At 41.2% G+C, this 20,574-nt stretch overlaps 1 protein-coding gene across 2 annotated transcripts in view; it reads right to left on the bottom strand.

Annotated features, from left to right (window-relative positions):
- Window positions 1–3,892: 3,892 nt before the first annotated feature.
- LOC111967633 (glycine receptor subunit alpha-4) overlaps window positions 3,893–20,574 on the bottom strand; it is a 100,411-nt gene continuing 83,729 nt past the window's right edge. Inside the window, exons 6-10 of one of the 2 annotated variants that reach the window (XM_023992820.2) lie at window positions 17,597–17,734; window positions 17,004–17,218; window positions 15,974–16,123; window positions 12,796–12,924; window positions 3,893–9,128 (exon numbers count right to left, since the gene is read on the bottom strand). In XM_023992820.2, coding sequence (XP_023848588.1) covers window positions 8,841–9,128; window positions 12,796–12,924; window positions 15,974–16,123; window positions 17,004–17,218; window positions 17,597–17,734 — 920 coding nt within the window. In that variant the 3' untranslated portion in view covers window positions 3,893–8,840. The remainder of the gene's footprint in view (window positions 9,129–12,795; window positions 12,925–15,973; window positions 16,124–17,003; window positions 17,219–17,596; window positions 17,735–20,574) is intronic. The other variant, XM_023992821.2, reaches the window with a different exon arrangement.

The raw sequence follows: 20,574 nt of genomic DNA, 5'->3' as shown, positions 1-20,574 counted from the left end.
GGATAAGTTTATCTTTAATTATGTGAATAACACTTGCATCTTTTATCAATGTTTATTATGAGTATTTCTGCAAAATCACCAGATGTTTTGGAATCAAAACATTACTGCATGTAACGCGCCAATGTAAACTGAGTTTTTTTTTATATATGCACATTATTGAACAAAACATAAATGTATTGTGTAACATGATGTTTTATGACTCATCTGATGAAGAATTTCAAAGGTTAGTGATTCATTCTATCTCTATTTGGGGGTTTTGTGCAAGCTACCTGTGCTGTGAAAGAAATGTCTGTGCTTTTTTGTAGTTGGTGGTGAGCTAACATAAATATACGTGGTGTTTTTGCTGTAAAACATAAAAAATATCGGACATGTTGGCTGGATTCACAAGATGTTTATCTTTCATTTGCTCTATTGGACTTGTTAATGTGTGAAAGTTAAATATTTCAAAAAAATATTTTTGAATTTCGCGCGCTGCCTTTTCAGTGGAATGTGGGGCGGGGCTAGACAGGTTAATAATCGTCTGTGAGTTTTTACTCTGTTTATTTAGAACCTAACATCCCCAAGGGAGGGCAATGGCTGAATAATGCCGCCATCAAACCAACAGCTCTGTCCTCTGTTTACCTGTGTTGTTGAATGCTCATGGACAACCAGGAAATGAGAGAGCCTGCCACGAACGGACACACAGCCCATATCCTTTACTCAAGTGCCTCGTTGAGCCAAATCCGCTTTCATAGACTGAAAAAAAAAGACAAAAAAACACCTCGCTACAGAAGTCATCGAACAACGTGACGTCGTCAAGCGGCTTTTACAGTCAGACGAGTGAATGAATGTTTAATATTCTAATTTGAACCCATCATTCCAATGGCAGATTAGGTTATTGATTAGACCATTAGAGTGTTCGGTGATTCCACCTTTACCTGTGATGCCAATCTGGAGAACCTGGGAGGTCACCTCGCCAAGATCAATCAAGATCTCTCATAGAGAGCGGCATTTGTAAAAGTCCTTGCTCCCAGGGATTTAGTGTGTAACGAGAGTTAGTTTATGAACCCCGGCTGCTTGTCAAGTCTAACAGGGGCATCCGTGAGATTCCGCTTTATTGGAATCCCCACCCCTCAATCTCCCTCCATTTCCCTGTGTAAAGGGACCCTGAGGAGAAATGTTCCCTTCAGGAGGTGGCGAGGGAGCGTAATGGGAGTGAGGCGCCAGAAACCACGGTTCATATTTTGTGCGTGTCAGTCATGGATTGCAGATTTAGAAAAGCCTCTTAAACTGATACAAAAGCATTGTTTTTCTCCACACAATAAGACAATACCGTCTCATGTTATACAGAGCTATAATAAATAAAATGGAGACATTATTGCTGTAAAGGTTGTTACAGTAAATTATAGTAATCTTCATTTTGGAGTTCTGATCTGGCGAATTTATTCCCAGTGATGCACGATAACCAATATTTTTGACATTTGCCTATCACCCTCAGATTTCCTTTTGAGAAACATACTTAAGCTGTCCGAGACGAATATACAGGGCTTAAACGAATGTGTCAACCCACTATATTCATTCTCATGTCCAGAAACCCTTCAACTCTTTGAGCCGATGTGCCTCGCCTTCCCCCATTTGCAATGTTTCTTTACATTCTTTACATCTAGACCAAGGGGTTTTGAGCTCTCGTCCATAACTTGTCACAATGAGTAAGGACAGTGTTTTTTAATGGAGTTTTGGACAATCTTGGATTAATTCTGCAGTGGGCATGTGGAAGTGTATATGTCATTTCAGAACCATAAGCTCCATCAGAGGGGAAAATAACCCTTCAAAATCAGCTTGTATGGAGATTGTATGCAACTATCCCCACAGTAGATTGGTTTGCGTACTGGTTTTAGCATCATAGACAATTGCTTCTGTTATAGTCTTCCATTAGTTTCCATTAGTGTACACCAACGGTTGGCCAAATTCCATTAAGCGAGTGCAAAATAGAAAAGTGACGACACTATTTCGTTAAATTGTACAACTTTTCCTCCTTGCAAATTAAACAAATTATGTGAACAGCTCACATCAACTTTTTTCAAAGAAACATCACTGACTGAATCCTTGAACAAAAACATATAAAAGCTACCATTCATTTTTCAGTCCCCAGTGTGGCTATGGAGGTTTGGAGAAATGGAAAAAGAATTTGGGCATCGCCGACATGGGAGGATGGATTCATTTTTTAAATAGGTAATCAGAAGGTGTTTTTAATCAACTAATGAGTTTGAAAAGGACTCGACTTTTCACCGTTAATGAAAATCAATTTAGACCTGCAGCTTCAGCTTACTGTCCTGTCTTAGGTGAGGCATTCCTAATCAACACCTCTGGATGCTGTGCTACCACTGGTGGGAGAAGGCTGTCTGTGATTTGTGCCTTTAGATGTCTATATTAATGGAAGGTTACCCTCTGAGTGGGAGGCTGTGGACCCTTGATGAACCCATTTGTTTTAATTGATGCATGTGGGCAGACCCATTAGCACCAACTCTGTCAACTGCTGGACATTTTGAAAATCTGTTGAGGAATTTCCTGACTATGTGTTTTGAAAGTCAGACTTGAATCTTCGGTGTATTACAGGTCTTTAATCTTCTGCCAAAAAAATATTTAGTGACAGAGGAACCAAAGCAATCGCTATTTCCTGGCAGAATATCCATTTATTCAAATGTTAGACAAAAAGAAATACTGTGCTGTGCAATCGACGAACAACTCTGTTTATGTACAGTTTATACATTTGTGTGTGTATATATATATATATATATATATATACACTACCGTTCAAAAGTACGGGTCACTTAGAAATGTCCTTGCTTTTGAAAGAAAAGCAAATTTTTTGTCCATTGAAATAACATCAAATTGATTACAAATACAGTGTAGACATTGTTAATGTTGTAAATGACTATTGTAGCTGGAAACGGCAGATTTTTTATGGAGGCCCATTATCAGTTTAAGAATAAAGGTCTTTGTTTCTGGCCATTTTGAGCGTGTAAACTGAACCCACAAATGCTGATGCTCCAGATACTCAGCTAGTCTAAAGAAGGCTAAAGAATGATCAACTTGGATTAGATAACACAACGTGCAATTGGAACACAGGAGTGATGGTTGCTGATAATGGGCCTCTGTACGCCTACATAGATATTCCACAAAAAATCAACCTTTTCCAGCTACAATATATTCCTGATCAATTTCATGTTATTTGAAGGACAATTTTTTTTCTTTTCTTTCAAAAACAAGGACATTTCTAAATGACGCCAAACTTTTGAACGGTAGAGTATATATATAGTTGAAGTCGGAAGTTTACATGCACCTTAGCCAAATACATTTAAACTCAGTTTTTCACAATTCCTGACATTTATTCCTAGTAAAATTCCCTGTCTTAGGTCAGTTAGAATCACCACTTTATTTTAAGATGGTGAAATGTCAGAACAATATTAGAGAGAATTATTTATTTCAGCTTTTATTTCTTTCATCACATTCCCAGCGGGCCAGAAGTTTACATACACTCAATTAGTATTTGGTAGCATTGCCTTTAAAATGTTTAACTTCGGTCAAACGTTTCGGGTAGCCTTCCACAAGTTTCGCACAAAAAGTTGGGTGAATTTTGGCTCATTCTTCCTGACAGAGCTGGTGTAACTAAGTCAGGTTTGTGACTATTATTATTTGACTATGCTGGTCATTTATGAACATTTGAACATCTTGGCCATGTTCTGTTATAATCTCCACAAGGCACAGCTAGAAGAGGACTGGCCACCCCTCATAGCCTGGTTCCTCTCTAGGTTTCTTCCTAGGTTTTGGCCTTTCTAGGGAGTTTTTCCTAGCCACTGTGCTTCTACACCTGCATTGCTTGCTGTTTGGGGTTTTAGACTGGGTTTCTGTGAAGCACTTTGAGATATCAGCTGCTGTAAGAAGGGATATATAAATAAATTTGATTTGATTTGATTTGTAGGCCTCCCTGCTCACACACACTTTTTCTGTTCTGCCCACAAATTTTCTATAGGATTGAGGTCAGGGCTTTGTGATGGCCACTCCAATACCTTGACTTTGTTGTCCTTAAGCCATTTTGTCACAACTTTGGAAGTATGCTTGGGGTCATTGTCCATTTAGAAGACCCATTTGCGACCAAGCTTTAACTTCCTGACTTTTTTAAAACCTTTATTTAACGAGGCAAGTCAGTTAACAACAAATTCTTATTTTCACATAATTTTCCCCCCTCATGATGCCATCTATTTTGTGAAGTGCACCAGTCCCTCCTGCAGCAAAGCACCCCAACAATATGATGATGCCACCCCCGTGCTTCACGGTTGGGATGGTGTTCTTCGGGCTTAAAATCCTCCCCCTTTTTCGTCCAACATAACAATAGTCATTATGGTCAAACACACTTCTGTTTTTGTTTCATCAGACCAGAGGCCATTTCTCCAAAAAGTACGATCTTTGTCCCCATGTTCAGTTGCAAATCGTAGTCTTGATTTTTTTATGGTGGTTTTGGAGCACAGGCTTCTTCCTTGCTGAGCGGCCTTTCAGGTTATGTCGATATATATGCTCGTTTTACTGTGGATATAGATAATTTTCTACCTGTTTCCTCCAGCATCTTCACAAGGTCCTTTGCTGTTGTTCTGGGATTGATTTGCAGTTTTCGCACCTTTTCGCACCAGAACGCGTCTCCTTCCTGAACGGTATGACGTCTGCGTGGTCCCATGGTGTTTATACTTGCGTACTATTGTTTGTGCAGATGAACGTGCTACCTTCAGGCGTTTGGAAATTGCTCCCAAGGATGAACCAGACTTGTGGAGGTCTACAATTGTTTTTCTGAGGTCTTGGCTGATTTCTTTTGATTTTCCCATGATGTCAAGCAAAGAGGCACTGTTTGAAGGTAGGCCTTGAATTACATCCACAGGTACACCTCCAATTGACTCAAATTATGTAAATTAGCCTATCAGAAGCTTCTAAAGCCATAACCACATTTTCTGGAATTTTCCAAGCTAAGGCACAGTCAACTTAGTGTATGTAAACTTCTGACCCACTGGAATTGTGATACAGTGAATTATAAGTGAAATAATCTGTCTGTAAACAATTGTTGACAAAATTACTTGTGTCATGCTCAAAGTAGATGTCCTTACCAACTCGCCAAAACTATAGTTTGTTCACAAGAAATTTGTGGAGTGGTTGAAAAACTAGTTTTAAGACTCCAACCTAAGTGTATGTAAACTTCCGAATTCAACTCTATATATACAGAACTTGTAAAAGTTTGGACACACCTACACATTCAAGTGTTTTTCTTTATTCTTGCAAATATCTACATTGTAGAATAATAGTGAAGACGTCAAAACTATGAAATAACACATTTGGAATCATGTTGTTACCAAGAAATAGATTTTAGATTATTCAAAGTAGCCACCCTTTGCCTTGATAACAGCTTTGCACACTTTTGGTATTCTGTTAACCAGCTTTCCCTGGAATGATTTTCCAACAGTCTTGAAGGTGTTCCCACATATGCTGAGCACTTGTTAGCTGCTTTTCCTTCACTCTGCGGTCCAACTCATCCCAAATCATCTCAATTTTGTTGAGGTCGGGTGATTGTGGAGGCCAGGTCATCTGATGCAGCACTCCATCACTCTTCATCTTGGTCAAATAGCCCTTACACAGACTCGAAGTGTGTTGGGTCATTGTCCTGTTGAAAAACAAATGATAATCCCACTAAGCACAAACCAGATGTGATGGCATATCGCTGCAGAATGCTGCGTTAGTTATGCAGGTTAAGTGTGCCTTGAATTCTAAATAAATCACAGACAGTGTCACCAGCAATGCACCACCACACCATCACACCTCCTCCTCATTGCTTCACGGTGGGAACCACACATGTGGAGATCACCCTTTCACCTATTCTGCATCTCACAAAGACACAGCGGTTTGAACCAAAAATCTCAAGTTTGGAATCATCAAACCAAATGACAGATTTCCACTGGTCTAATGTCTATTGCTTGTGTTTCTTGGCCCAAACAAATCTCTTCTTCTTATTGTGTCCTTTAGTAGTGGTTTCTTTTCAGCCATTCAACCATGAAAGCCTGATTCACACAGTCTCCTTTGAACAGTTGACGTTGAGATGTGTCTGTTAGTTGAACTCTGAAGCATTTATTTGGGCTTCAATCTAAGATGCAGTTAATTGCCGATTTCTGAGGTTGGTAACTCTAAAGAACTTATCCTCTGCTACAGACGTTCCTTTCCTGTGCCGGTCCTCATGAAAGCCAGTTTCATCATAGAGCTTGATGGTTTTTGCGACTGCACTTGAAGAAACTTGCAAAGTTTTTGAAATGTTCCGTAATGACTAACCTTCATGTCTTAAAGTAATGACGGATTGTCGTTTCTCTTTGCTTTGTTTTTAGTTGTTCTTGCCATAATAAGGACTTGTTCTTTTACCAATTTGGGCTATCTTCTGTAACTTTTAACAAGGCACACCTTGCATTCCAGGTGACTACCTCATGAAGCTGGTTGATAAATGCCAAGAGTGTGCATAGCTGTCATCAAGGCAAAGGGTGACTACTTTGAAGAATCTCAAATATAAAATATATTTTGTTTTGTTTAACATGATTCCATATGTGTTATTTCATAGTTTTGATGTAGAAAATTGTAAAAATAAAGAAACACCCTTGAATGAGTAGGTTTGTCCAAACTTTTGACTGGTACTGTATGTATATATAAACACGAATACACAGTGCTTTTGGAAAGCATTCGGACTGTTTGACTTTTTCCATATTTTGTTACCTTACAGCCTTCTAAAAATGATTTAAATAATTGCTTTTACCCATCACTCTACAAACAATACCCCATAATGACAAAGTGAAAACTGGTTTTTAGAATTGTAAATGTATTGATAATGAAAAACAGAAATACCTTATTTACATAACTCTTCAGACCCTTTGCTATGAGACTCAAAATTTAGCTCAGCTGCATCCTGTTTTCACCGGTGGTAAAATCAATTGGTTAGACATGATTTGGAAAGGCACACACCTTTCTATATAAGGTCCCACAGTTGACAGTGCATGTCAGAGCAAAAACCAAGCCATGAGGTCGAAGGAATTGTCCGTAGAGCTCCGAGACAGGATTGTGTCGAGGCACAGATCTGAAGACGGGTACCAAAACATTTCTGCAGTATTAATGGTTCCCAAGAACACAGTGGCCTCCATCATTCTTAAATGGAAGAAGTTTGGAACCACCAAGACTCTTCATAGAGCTGGCCTCCTGGCGCAAACTGAGCAATGGTCACTGACAGCTCCAGAGTTCCTCTGTGGAGATGGGAGAACCTTCCAGAAGGACAACCATCGGGTAGTGGCCAGACGGAGGCCACTCCTCAGTAAACGGCACATGACAGAGGCATATAGACAGGTGTGTGCCTTTACAAATCATGTCCAATCAATTTAGTTTACCACAGGTGGACTCCAATTAAGTTGTAGAATCAGATGCAGTTGTGCTCAAGATTCTCTGGTCTGATGAAACCAAGATTGAACTCTTTGGCCTGAATGCCAAGCGTCACATCTGGAGGAAACCTTGCACCATTCCTACGGTGAAGCATGGTGGTGGCAGCATCATGCTGTGAGGATGTTTTTCAGCGACAAGGACTGGGAGACTAGTCAGGATCGAGGCAAAGATGAACTGAGCAAAGTACAGAGAGATCCTTGATGAAAACCAGAGCGCTCAGGACCTCAGACTGGGCAAAGGTTCCCACTCCAACAGGACAACAACCCTAAGCACACAGCCAAGACAATGCAGGAGTGGCTTCGGGACAAGTTTCTGAATGTCCTTGTGTGGCCCAGCCAGAGCCTGGACTTGAACCCGATCAAACATCTCTTTAGAGACCTGAAAATAGCTGTGCAGCGACACTCCCCATCCAACCTGATAGCGCTTGAGAGGATCTGCAGAGAAGAATGGGAGAAACTCCACAAAAACACGTGTGCCAAGCTTGTAGCGTCATACCAAGAAGACTCGAGGCTGTAATTGCTGCCATAGGTGCTTCAACAAAGCATTAAGTAAAGGGTCTGAATACTTATGTAAATGTATTTTTTCCGTTTTTAGTTTTTTATTAAAAAAGAAAAATTTTGTTGTAAAAATCTGTTTTTGGTTTGTCATTATATGGTATTGTGTGTAGATTGATTAGGGAAAAAACGATTTAATACATTTTAGAATAAGGCTGTAACGTAACAAAATGTGGAAAAAGTCAAGGGGTCTGAATGCTTTCCGAATGCACTGTATATAATCTATTGTCATATGTAGTTTAAACAACATATCATCATCACCTCATTTAAATCCAGAAATATCAAATACCCCAATCCCTCCCTCACACCCCATTTGTTTGGCATTGTAAAGTTGTAAAAAAGCCTTTTAATATTTTTTTACATTCATTCAAAGATGCGTTGATTGGTAAAATTCAAGTCAGAAGTATCCATCCAGCCATGACTAATATTCCCTTGTGGTATCTGCCTTTAGCCATAGTTCAGAGTTCAGGCAGAAGTTCAAAGACTAGCATTATTATGTTTCTGCTGTAATCCAGTCAAAACAAGATGACTAAAATAAAAGAGAATGCAATAACAAACAGCACTCGAACACCAGTTTAAATTCACAGCTTCACTTTCTTTTCATACACACTTTCTCTGAAATCCTGAAGACGCACCTGAGCACAGAGTTTTTAGCATCAATGGCAACTGTTGCGAAGCATATGCCTCTAAAACACTTTTAATGTAGATCTGATAGGCAGTTTTGGTTGAAAGAAGAAGAAAAAAAAGAAAAGTAGCATGTAACAATTAGAAGTCGTGGGGAGTAGAGCAGAGAGCGTATTACAAATTTGCGTGGATGTCCTCGTGTCGCAGCACTTTGTAGGTAATCCAGTAGAAAATGTTGAAGAAGAGGAAGCTCAGAGGGAAGACTGCGCGGGATATCGTGTCGATGCGCTTGGCCCGGTCCACAAAGCGCTTGCGGACCGCCTCGCCATCGTACACGGTGGACACCGGCGGGGCGAAGATTGTGGCCCCTTCCACCGCCGTTCCGTCCTTGGTCTGCAGGTAGTGACCCAGTCCGTAGCCGCGGAAGTAAAACCCACGGCTGTCTCTCACCAGTTCCTCTTCCTGGGGAATGAAGCAAAAAGAAAGCACAAATTGGCTTCTCACGGTCAACTGGCATTAACTCATATTTCTTCCCAGTGGGTAATTTTCAGATGCAGGCATTTGGGGTGTAACGTAGCAAAAGGGCAACAGGGTGAGGGCATTACTTACTCAACTTAAAATGAAAAACACCAAGCATGTCTGGACTTAAAGTGCAACTCCCCCTAAAAACAACTTCTCATTTAGAAAACAGCCTATGTGGCATCAATATGAGTCATAACCATGTATTCTACTGTCAAAGTTTACTATAAAGTGTAATTTTGGTCATAAAGTCAGTCTCGTCCAAAACTGAGTTTTGTGAGAAATCACAACCTAAGTGAAGTTTTTTTTTCTTCTCCCAATCCTGCCAACAGCTTGGCAGCTGCATGCGACCCAATCGTAATTCCGTGGTCAATTTCCATTGACTTTGGATATCCCCGTGGGGCTTGTTAGGGACCGTTGTTAAAATACACAATGTAATTTGTAAAAAAAAATATATATTTTAGCAGATGCTCTTATCCAGAGCGACTTACAGTTAGTGCATTTATCTTAAGATAGCTATGTGAGTCAACCACATATTACAGTCGTAGTAAGAACAGTTTTGACTGGGCTGAGCGGGAGCTGACCTCCCCTAGGGGTAGGATGGGCAACAGACAAGAGGTGGCAGACGCAAGCACCTGGGCAAGCATCATGGTCTTGTAGTGGATGCGAGCTTCGACTGGAAGTTAGTGGAGTGTGCGGGGGAGCGGGGTGGCATGAGAGAACTTGGGAAGGTTGAACACCAGGTTGGCTGCTGCGTTCTGGATAAATTCCAGGGTTTGATGGCACAAGCAGGGAGCCCAGCCAACAGAGAGCTGCAGTAGTCCAGAACGGGAGATGACAAGTGCCTGGATTAGGAGGTGTGCCGCTTCTTGTGTGAGGAAACATTGTACTCCAGGGATATTGTAGATCATGAACCTGAGTTGTCCACCGTGATGGAGAGGTCTTGGAGTGGGCATGCCTTACCCGGAAGGAAGTGCAGCTTTGTCTTGTTGAGGGTTAAGCTACTTGGGACAACATGTTCAAATTGGCTCCACATTTCAATTACTTAAAAAACTCAAACCAACTATAAATAGTAGAAATTAATATACAAATATTGAAAGCGTTTAATGAGAACTAAAAGGTGTACAACATGAAAATATTGTCTAATTTACATTGTGTAATTTATTGACGGTTCCTAACTAGCCCCGGAGATAGGCTATCTAACCAATTTTGCCAGCCGGCTGAAGCAAATTGGCAAAATAATTTGTCTAACTCTTCCCACCTGTGAACACACAAAAGAGACATCCACATCAAACCACACCCTGAAACCAACACCTGTTTCAATCCAATCATGGCCACTAGCGTTTCTTAATGAACCAAATCTAAAACGAAGCCAAATCCAGAAGTGCAGTCAGGCTTTAAGGGGAGAGCTATTTCCAGTATACTATGTTGTAATTTGCCTCGTGTCATGGATGATTTGTGAGAGATGGTGTTTAATCAATCCAGCGGTCTAAGTTCAAGTTTGTTCAGTCATCTGCCTTTCCGGAGTCTCTACACAGAGGGAGGGCAGCTGGAGAGGAACAGTACCATTAACGTGAAAAAAAATGTACCTCCATTTTGTCTTTGTAGGCTAAGGACACAGACTTTTTTTATCTAAACTTCTGAAATAATAGACTTATCAAGGTGCCGGATTGAAAAGTCAGGGTCCCGATAAAAACTCACAATGGGCATTATCAATGATGGATAACGGGGCACTCTTTCCATGCAGAGTGAGATGCCATATTCACCATCTTTGTGGAGAATATTAACGGACATGTAGCTTAATGTTGACAGTCCTCTCACACCTTTAGAGATGCGCTTTGGCAGTGGAAGGTGGGATGTGGGTTATTAGTAGTCAGTGTTAAAGCAGTGAGTGAATTGACCCTCCCGGGTGTCTCTCTCCCTGACCCTTGGCAGGTCTTTTTGTAGTGATACAGCCTGAATTGAAAATGGATTAAATTGGGCATTTTTTTTGTCACTGGCCTATACACAATACCCCATAATATCAAAATGGAATGATGTTTTTCAAAATGTTTGCAAATTAATTCACAATTAAGAGCTGAAATGTCTAGTCAAAAAGTATTCAACTGACTTGTTATGGCACGCCTACATGAGTAAACATTTGCTTAACAAGTCACATAATAAGTTGCATGGACTCACTATATGTGAAATAATAGTATTTAACATTATTTTTAATGACTACCTCACAAACAATTGTCTATGAGGTCCCTCAGGCGAGCAGTGTATTTCAAACAGAGATTCAACCACAAAGACCAGAGAGGTTTTCCAATGCATCGCAAAGAAGGGAACCTATTAGTAGATGGATTAAAAAATAAAATAAACAGACATTGAATATCCCTTTTGATCATGGTGAAGTTATTAATTATACTTTTGATGGTTTATCAATAAACCCAGTAAAATTCAATACAACACATTACTGAATAAAACTCTCCATATTTTCAAGCACAGTGGTGGCTGCATCATTTCATGGGTATGCTTGTAATCGTTAAGGACTGGGTAGTTTTTCAGGGTAAAAAAGAAATGGAGTGGAGCGAAGCACAGGGAAAATCCTAGAGGAAAACCTGGTTCAGTCTGCTTTCCACCAGACACTGGGAGATTAATTCACCTATTAGCAGGACAATAACATAAAACACAAGGCCAAATCTACACTGGAGTTGCTTACCAACAAGAAAGTGAATGTTCCTGACTGTCCGAGTTACAGTTTTGACTTAAATCTACTTGGAAATCAATGGCAAGACCTGAAAATGGTTGTCTAGCAATGATCAACAACCATTTTTTCAGAGCTTGAATAATTTTGAAAAGAGTAATGGGCAAATGAAAGCTCCTAGAGACTTACCCAGAAAGACTCACAGCTGTAATCGCTGCCAAAGGTGCTCCTACAAAGTATTGACTCAGGGGTATGAATACTTATGTAAATTAGCTGTTTCAGTATTTTATTTTCAAATTGAAATTTTCAATTTGCTAAAATTAGTTTTCACTATGTCATTGGGTGAGAAAAAAAAATATTTAATCAATTTTGAATGCAGGCTGTAACACGACAATATGTGGAATATGTCAAGTGGTATGGATACTTTCTGAATGAGGTATATTTTTAACTCAACAAAAAAGACCTCCAAGTACTAAGCGATCAGTACATGCCAACACCCTCAGAGCAGAGGATGTCCTGAAAAAGAGGAGTCTTTGTGCTTTCTTGAGAAGACAGGGAAGGTGACCCCCCCCCCACCCCCCACCCCACCCGCCCGACGAGTACACACCTGGAGCACCACTTGACATATTCCACATATTGTCGTGTTACACCTACACACTTACATCAGACTTTAATTTAACGTTTAAAATTAGGATGGCGTGAAGGGCAGGAGCAGACCAGGGGGGAGGAGAGTGAGAAAGGTCAAAAGGGGCTTGTTTCAGTGCAAGACTTGCACTTGGTGGGGCAAGGGCAGAACATATTCGCTTTGGGAATCAGATGTGGTGGAGGACATTCGGTTTTGGGGGTCAACAGATTCAGTTTGAGTAGACAGAGGTGATGGAACATTCACTTTGGTGTCAGAGGTGATACAGTGGGTCAGTTTACCCTGGCACAGGCCCTGCAGTGCTGATTCAGGTTTCCGTGGTAGCTGGTGCTGATAGTGTTGTTGCCAGGCAGGTCGTTCACTTTCCTCTCTGACTCTACACTCGGCGGTTGATTGGCCAAGGCCATGGCCTCCGCAGGGAAAGGAGCAATACATAGTTTGGAAAAATGTCATTTGATACCATGCTATTCTCTCTTTTAATACCAATCAGAAATTAGCTGCACATTGGATTGTGTACCTTTTTTCTCAGCGTTTGTCTATAATACAAGGGTCCTGAAAGAATGATGTGCTGCAAAACGTAATTCCTAAGAAATGCTAATCTGCTTGTTGCTGAGTGCAGGAAATGCTATCTGCTTCATTCCAAATTCAGCAAAAGTACAGTACTTTCTTTGAGCCAAAAATAGACAAAAGATGTGGACATACAGTAGCAGTCAAATGTTTGGACACACCTACTCATTCAAGGTTTTTTCTTTATTTTTACTATTTTCTACATTGCAGAATAATAGTGAAGACATCAAAACGATGAAATAACACACATGGAATCATCTAGTAACCAAAAAAGTGTTAAACAAATCAAAATATATTTTATATTCGAGATTCTTCAAAGTAGCCATCCTTTGCCTTGATAACAGCTTTGCACACTCTTGGCATTCTCTCAACCAGCCTCACGAGGAATGCTTTTCCAACAGTCTTGAAGGAGTTCCCACATATGCTGAGCACTTGTTAGCTGCTTTTCCTTCACTCTGCAGTCCAACTCATCCCATGCCATCTCAATTGAGTTGAGGTCGGGTGATTGTGGAGGCCAGGTCATCTGATGCAGCATTCCATAACTATCCTTGGTCAAATAGCCCTTACACAGCCTGGAGGTGTGTTTTGGGTCACTGTCCTGTTGAAAATTAAATGATAGTCCCACTAAGCGCAAACCAGATGTGATGGCGTATCACTGCAGAATGCTGTGGTAGGCATGCTGGTTAAGTGTGTCTTGAATTGTAAATAAATCACTGACAGTGTCACCAGCAAAGCACCCCCACACCATCACACCTCCTCCTCCATGTTTCACGGTGGGAACCACACATGCGGAGATCATCCGTTGACCTACTCTGCGTCTCACAAAGACACAGAGGTTGGAACCAAAAATCTCAAATTTGGACTCATCAAACCAAAGGACAAATTTCATCCAGTCTAATGTCCATTGCTTGTGTTTCTTGGCCCAAGCAAGTCTCTTCTTCTTATTGGTGTCCTTTAGTAGTGGTTTCTTTGCAGCAATTCAACTATGAAGGCCTGATTCACCCAGTCTCCTCTGAACAGTTGATGTTGAGATGTGTCTGTTACTTGAACTCTGTGAAGCATTTATTTTGGCTGCACTCTGAGGTGCAGGTAATTCTAATGAACTTATCCTCTGCAGCAGACGTAACTCTGGGTCTTCCTATCCTGTGGCGGTCCTCATGAGAGCCAGTTTCATCATAGCGCTTGATGATTTTTTGCGACTGCACTTGAAGAAACTTCCAAAGTTCTTGAAATGTTCCGCATTGACTGACCTTCTGTCTTAAAGTAACGATGGACTGTGTTTCTCTTTGCTTATTTGAGCTGTTCTTGCCATTATAGGGATTTGGTCTTTTACCAAATAGAGCTATCTTCTGTATACCACCCCTACCCTGTCACAACACAATTGACTGGCTCAAACGCATTAAGACAGAAAGAAATTCCACAAATTAACTTTTAACAAGGCACAACTGTTAATTGAAATGCATTCAAGATGACTACCTCATGAAGCTGGTTGAGAGAATGCCAATAATGTGCAAAGCTGTCATCAAGGCAAAGGGTGTCAACTTTGAAGAATCTCAAATATAAAATATACAACACTTTTTTGGATATGCATGATTCCATATGTGTTATTTCATAGTTTTGATGTCTTCACTATTATTCTACAATGTAGAAAATAGTCAAAATAAAGAAAAACCCTTGAATGAGTAGGTGTGTCCAAACGTTTCACTGCTACTGTATAATATATCAAACATGGTGGTGCGGAACTAAACGTAAAACAAGCTATGCAGTTTAACCTTTAAATCAGAGAAGCACGCAGGGAAAACGTTAAAAGTACGATTCATCATCCACGGCTTTAACCAAGGGAATTACTGTAGCTCAGGAGGCTGAGGAAAATATCCTTGGGGAACTAAAGTAAGTTGGCTTTGCAAACACCGCAACTCATTTTCTTATACAGTAGATATAATGTAGTTTTTTTTCCATCATGACGTAAGCTGTAGTGTATACAGTACACGTACATGGGAGCTTGGGTGTCAGGGTCTGACTGCCCTCTGTTGTTTTTCAACGCCAAGCTGAAGACCATGGAGGTACACTGGGTACTGATTAACCCTGGTCAGTCAGTGATGGTAGCTAGGTGTGCTCCATCAGCCCAAGGCCACGCTTCAATACCACCCTAGATGGATAATTCAGAAGCCAAATATCTTGACGGGAGTAATTGCCCTACTGATGTGGAGTTACTTCTTGCTCTCATGGAAAATCATTTCCACTCCTTTTATTGTATTCGAGTCCAGTAGACAGTCCACTAAATCTGTGAGATTTGTCTGCCCTTAGACAGTGGGAGCTTTAATAGTCTAGGAAAACAGCCCAACCATTTTGGACCACCGTTTAATGCGTTTTTTCAGACTCTGTTGTCTCTGCCCTTGAGAGTCAATTTTCTGTTTCGCTAAAGGGTCTCCCATCTGGTAATTTGTGCTCAGTAGCATTACCGCTCTCCATTCTCTACAAGTGGCTACATGGTGGATTGGTTAGTTTGGCTGGATAGTAATACTTCAGATCAGCAATATTTTACTCCTCCTAAGCTCTTGTTCAGCCATAAAAAAAACTATTTTACTCTCCCAGAGTTCAGTGATGCGAGGCTGGAGGACAGGTTTAGCCTGTGTTACAGACCAGGTTAATGGTGTGATGAGGGGAGCAGAGGGCACATGGACATCTGTGCAGGTCAGTCCTCACCGTGGAAATGAGCTGAGCCTGAAACGAGCTGCATCTTCCTCATGTAAAGTGACGGCCAGCTGTAGTGTGTTGCTGTTGTCAGTCTCTGAATATACAGCGGCGCACAATAACAAGGTCTGTAAGTCAGTGTGGTAGAAAGTGACAGGTGTGTTTGTCCAGTGTGTGTGTCGGGCGATTTACACTCACTATTCTTTGCCGCCGCCGCTTCTTCCTCAGCCTGATAAACTCCTTGTGTTGCCGCGAGACAAAGTTGACTGCCGCATACTCGAGCAGCGCAGCGAACACGAACAGCAGGCACACGGCCATCCAGATGTCAATGGCCTTCACGTAGGACACCTGGCGGGGAGGGGCACACAAGGTCACCGGGTCATCAATAGCGAATCAATGGAGGAGTTGGTGGGCATAATTAGGGGGAAATGGCATACTGACACTGCCCTAAACATGCAGACTACATTTTAGTCATTTAGCAGACGCTCTCATCCAGAGAGACTTATAATAGTGAGTGCATACATTTTTTTATAGTTTTTTCATACTGGTCCCCTGTGGGAATCGATCTCACAACCCTGGCGCTGCTCTACCAACTGAGCAACACAGGACTAGTAAGCCTTGTCTTCAGAATGGCCCAAAGTTGTAAAGGGAGTCAATAAGATGCAGGCAGATGCATCAGATTCACATAGACTCATACATCAGCCAGGGAACGTCAACTCTGCTCTGTTCATGAACACGTTAACGTCAAAACATGTCAAACTCAAGTTTGAAATTCCAGTTAAGTTCACTCCATAGTAATATTTTGCCAGCTACCTGTCTAGACATGGCCTAACTACTCTATCTATATTGGCTATTCCAGTCTAACAAACCTAGAGGCCTAGCATGTGAGGTAATTGGTTATGAACTGGACCATTACATTGCATTCCGTTGATCTGGCAGGTGACAATAACCAGGTGCCAGCCCATTAAAGTGACATCTGAAATAGCCAATCAGCATTGGGAGAGGAGTCATATGATTAAATTGAAACAATTTGAAACATTCTGTCCACCAATGCTAACAGTTCCTACAAGCTTTGCGTTGACAGTCACGCTTCATGTGAATAGTGTTTCCACGCCTTGCAAAATTAGCACTGATAGCACTTACTAGACTCGCTATCCATCATCCTGCTTACTTGCCTTACTTTTTAACACTACATCCCTGGTGTTGGTAGAGCGTTATCTATGCTCACCTTGGGTAGAGAGGCCCGGGACCCAGAGCTCTGGGTGGTCATGGTGAGCACGGTGGTGATGCCCAGGCCCACTCTAGCCGGGGCAGCATCCATGTTGATCCAGAAGGATACCCAGGACAGGATGACGATGAGCAGGCTAGGGATGTACATCTGGATCAGGTAGTAGCCCATCTGTCTCTCCAGGTGGAACTTAACCTCGATGCAGGTGAATTTACCTGCCACCATAACCGATAGAATTGGCAAATACTTATGTCAGTCTTTTGGGAAATTCTGTAGAATTTACGTGTTTTTCGTGTGTAGGTTGGAAAAGTTGCCACTGGTCCATGGAGTTCAGATCATATGTTGAGAAGGAAGTTGCTGCTACTCCATTGAGCACTTAATTTGCTTTTTCTCATGTACATTTATCAATGATTCTGCAGCATCTAGCACTTTTAATCATTCTGCAGAAAGCACCAGCTTTCTCATCAAGTTATGCTCTGAACTCTTTTCTTAAACATGGATTCAATCCCCAAACCCCAAAGCTCCATACTGCCATTTATGTTCCATTCAGAAAAACAATGTGCTCTTCCACTGAAGTTCCACCAAGGTCCCACCTGTGTTGTAGTGCTTGGTACAGTAGCCCAGATCCTGCTCATCTTTCAGCACGAACTGAGGGAGTGTCAGATCATCAGCCACCTGCACCGGGTTCTCTGCCAACCACTCGAAGATCAGATCATTCATGGTATACCCAACTACAGAGAGAGAAAGAGATAAGATTAGGATGGGAGAGACACAGGAGGGAGGGTGAAAGAGAAAGAGAGAGCGAGAGAGTGGGGGAGAGAAGATGAGAAACTGAGAGAGAGGTCCAAAGGGAAAGATATGGAGAGAGGGATAGAGTTGAGAAAGGGAGATACGGGGAGTGCTGGAGAGAGAAAGACAGGTGTAAAGGAAGAGAGGGTGAGAGATGGCGAGGGAGAGAGTGAGTGATGGGGAGTAAACAGGGTGGCTTCCCTCAGTCCAGCTGCCATTCCCATCTCCCTCCCCGCCTGTTTGTCATGATAAAGGTCATAAGCCAAAGTGGCAGACCAGTGGCTTGAAGATCAAACATGAAGGGTGAATGTGAGGTGCATGCCTCAACAACAGCGGGAGCTGATGGCTTAATGGATGCAGGGTTGCCCTTGCATTCACTTACACGTGTTTGCGCCACCAAAGACCCGCAAAGCCTGTCAGCTGTGTAAGGACACATACATCACAGTAGACCAAGCAGCCATACGTGACTACTGAAGACTAGACTGTAATTGCTTTGAGTACCAGTCAAAAAGTTTTAACACACCTCATTCCGTTTTTCTTGAGTTTTCTATTTTCTACATAGTGGAATAATAGTGAAGACATCAAAACTATAAAACAATGCATATGGAATCATGTAGAAACCAAAAAAGTGTTAAACAAATCATAATATATTTTATTTTTGAGAGTCTTTTGGAATGGATTTCAATTAACAGGTGTGCCTTGTTAAAAGTTAATTTTAATGTGTTTGAACCAATCAGTTGTGTCGTGACAAGGTAGGGGTGGTATACAGAACATAGCTGTATTTGGTAAAAGACCAAGTCCATATTATGGCAAGAACAGCTCAAATAAGCAAAAAGAAACGACAGTCCATCATTACTTTAAGACATGAAGGTCAGTCAAGTTTCTTCAAGTGCAGTCGCAAAAACCATCAAACACTATGATGAAACGGAATGTCATGAGGACCGCCACAGGAAAGGTTGACCCAGATTTACCTCTGCTGCAGAGAATAAGTTCATTAGAGTTACCAACCTCAGGAATTGCAGCCCACATAAATGTTTCACAGAGTTCAAGTGACTGACACATCAGGAGGAGAAAAAAAAGGGGGAGAAAAAAAACCACTACTAAATGAAACCAATAAGAACAATAGCCTTTTTAAAAATATTTTATTTTGTATAATTTTTTTATTAACCCTAAAGGTGACTTACTTTGAAGAATCTAAAATGTAAAATATACACTTTTTTGGTTACTACATGATTCCAAATGTGTTATTTCATAAGTTTTGATGTCTTCGGAGGACAAATATATTTAGTTTTTTTACAGCTTTGTGCTACATATGCATACATTTTACATACACATTTTACACCAACATTTAAGTCTGATGAGTGCAAATTTGAGATTTTTGGTTCCAACCGCCGTGTCTTTGTGAGATGCAGAGTAGATGAACGGATGATCTCTGCATGTCTGCAGGAGGTGTGATGGTGTGGTTGTGCTTTGCTGGTGACACTGTCTGTGATTTATTTAGAATTCAAGGCACCTTACCAGCATGGCTACCACAGCATTCTGGTTAGCGCTTACTGGAACTATCATTTGTTTTTTCAACAGGACAATGACCTAACGCACCTCCAGGCTGTGTAAGGGCTATTTGACCAAGACGGAGAGTGATGGAGTGCTGCATCAGATGACCTGGCCTCCATAAACACCTGACCAACCCAATTGAGATGTTTGGGATGAGTTGGACCACAGAGGGAAGGAAAGCAGCCAAGCAGTGCTCAGCATATGTGGAACTCCTTCAAAACAGTTGGAAAAACATTCCAGGTGAAGCTGATTGAGAGTATGCTAAGAGTGTGCAAAGCTGGCTATCAAGGCAACAAGGTGACTACTTTGAAGAATCTAAAATGTAAAATATACACTTTTTTGGTTACTACATGATTCCAAATGTGTTATTTCATAGTTTTGATGTCTTCACTATTATTCTACAATGTAGAAAATAGTAAAAATAAAGAAAAACCCTTGAATGAGTAGGTGTGTCTAAACTTTTGACTGGTACTGTATGTAAGGCCTGTCATGCCAAATAGTGTCCCCCTGTGTCACGCCCTGACCATAGAGAGCCTTTTTATTCTCTATTTTGGTTAGGTCGGAGTGTGACTAGGGTGAGTAATCTAGGTTGATTTATTTCTATGTTGGCCTGGTATGGTTCCCAATCAGAGGCAACTGTTTAGCGTTGTCTCTGATTGGGAATCATATTTAGGCAGCCATTTCCCCACTGGTTTTTGTGGGATCTTGTTTATGTGTAGTTGCCTGTGAGCACTCCATAGCTTAACGTATTGTTTTTGCTTTTTTAAATATTTTGTTTTTGTTTTGTGCGTTTCACGTCAATAAATATGTGGAACCCATATCACGCTGCGCCTGGGTCCGAATGTTATTTTGACGATCATGACACCCTGCCAAAAAGTGTCCCCCCCTCTGCGTCACAATGGGATTCGATGAGTTCTAGCTTCTGTTGCTAGGGCTGTTCCTAGAATTCGCAAAATTCTGACCGGATTAAATAATGAACCAAAGCGTCCCTTGCTATGCTGGTTGCTTGGCTCTATTTTACCTCGTAGCGGTCACTAAGGACTAGAGGTTGACCGATTTAATCGGAATGGCCGATTAATTAGGGCCGATTTCAAGTTTTCATAACAATCGGAAATCGGTAATTTTGGATGCCGACTTGGCCGTTTTTTTTTTTTTTACACCTTTATTTAACTAGGCAAGTCAGTTAAGAACACATTCTTATTTTCAATGACGGCCTAGGAACGGTGGG

This window comes from Salvelinus sp. IW2-2015, linkage group LG8 (assembly GCF_002910315.2).
Source record: "Salvelinus sp. IW2-2015 linkage group LG8, ASM291031v2, whole genome shotgun sequence".
Taxonomy (NCBI): Eukaryota; Metazoa; Chordata; class Actinopteri; order Salmoniformes; family Salmonidae; genus Salvelinus; species Salvelinus sp. IW2-2015.
The sequence above is the reverse complement of the archived record's forward strand: the minus strand, read 5'-3'. Positions and strand labels throughout refer to the sequence as shown.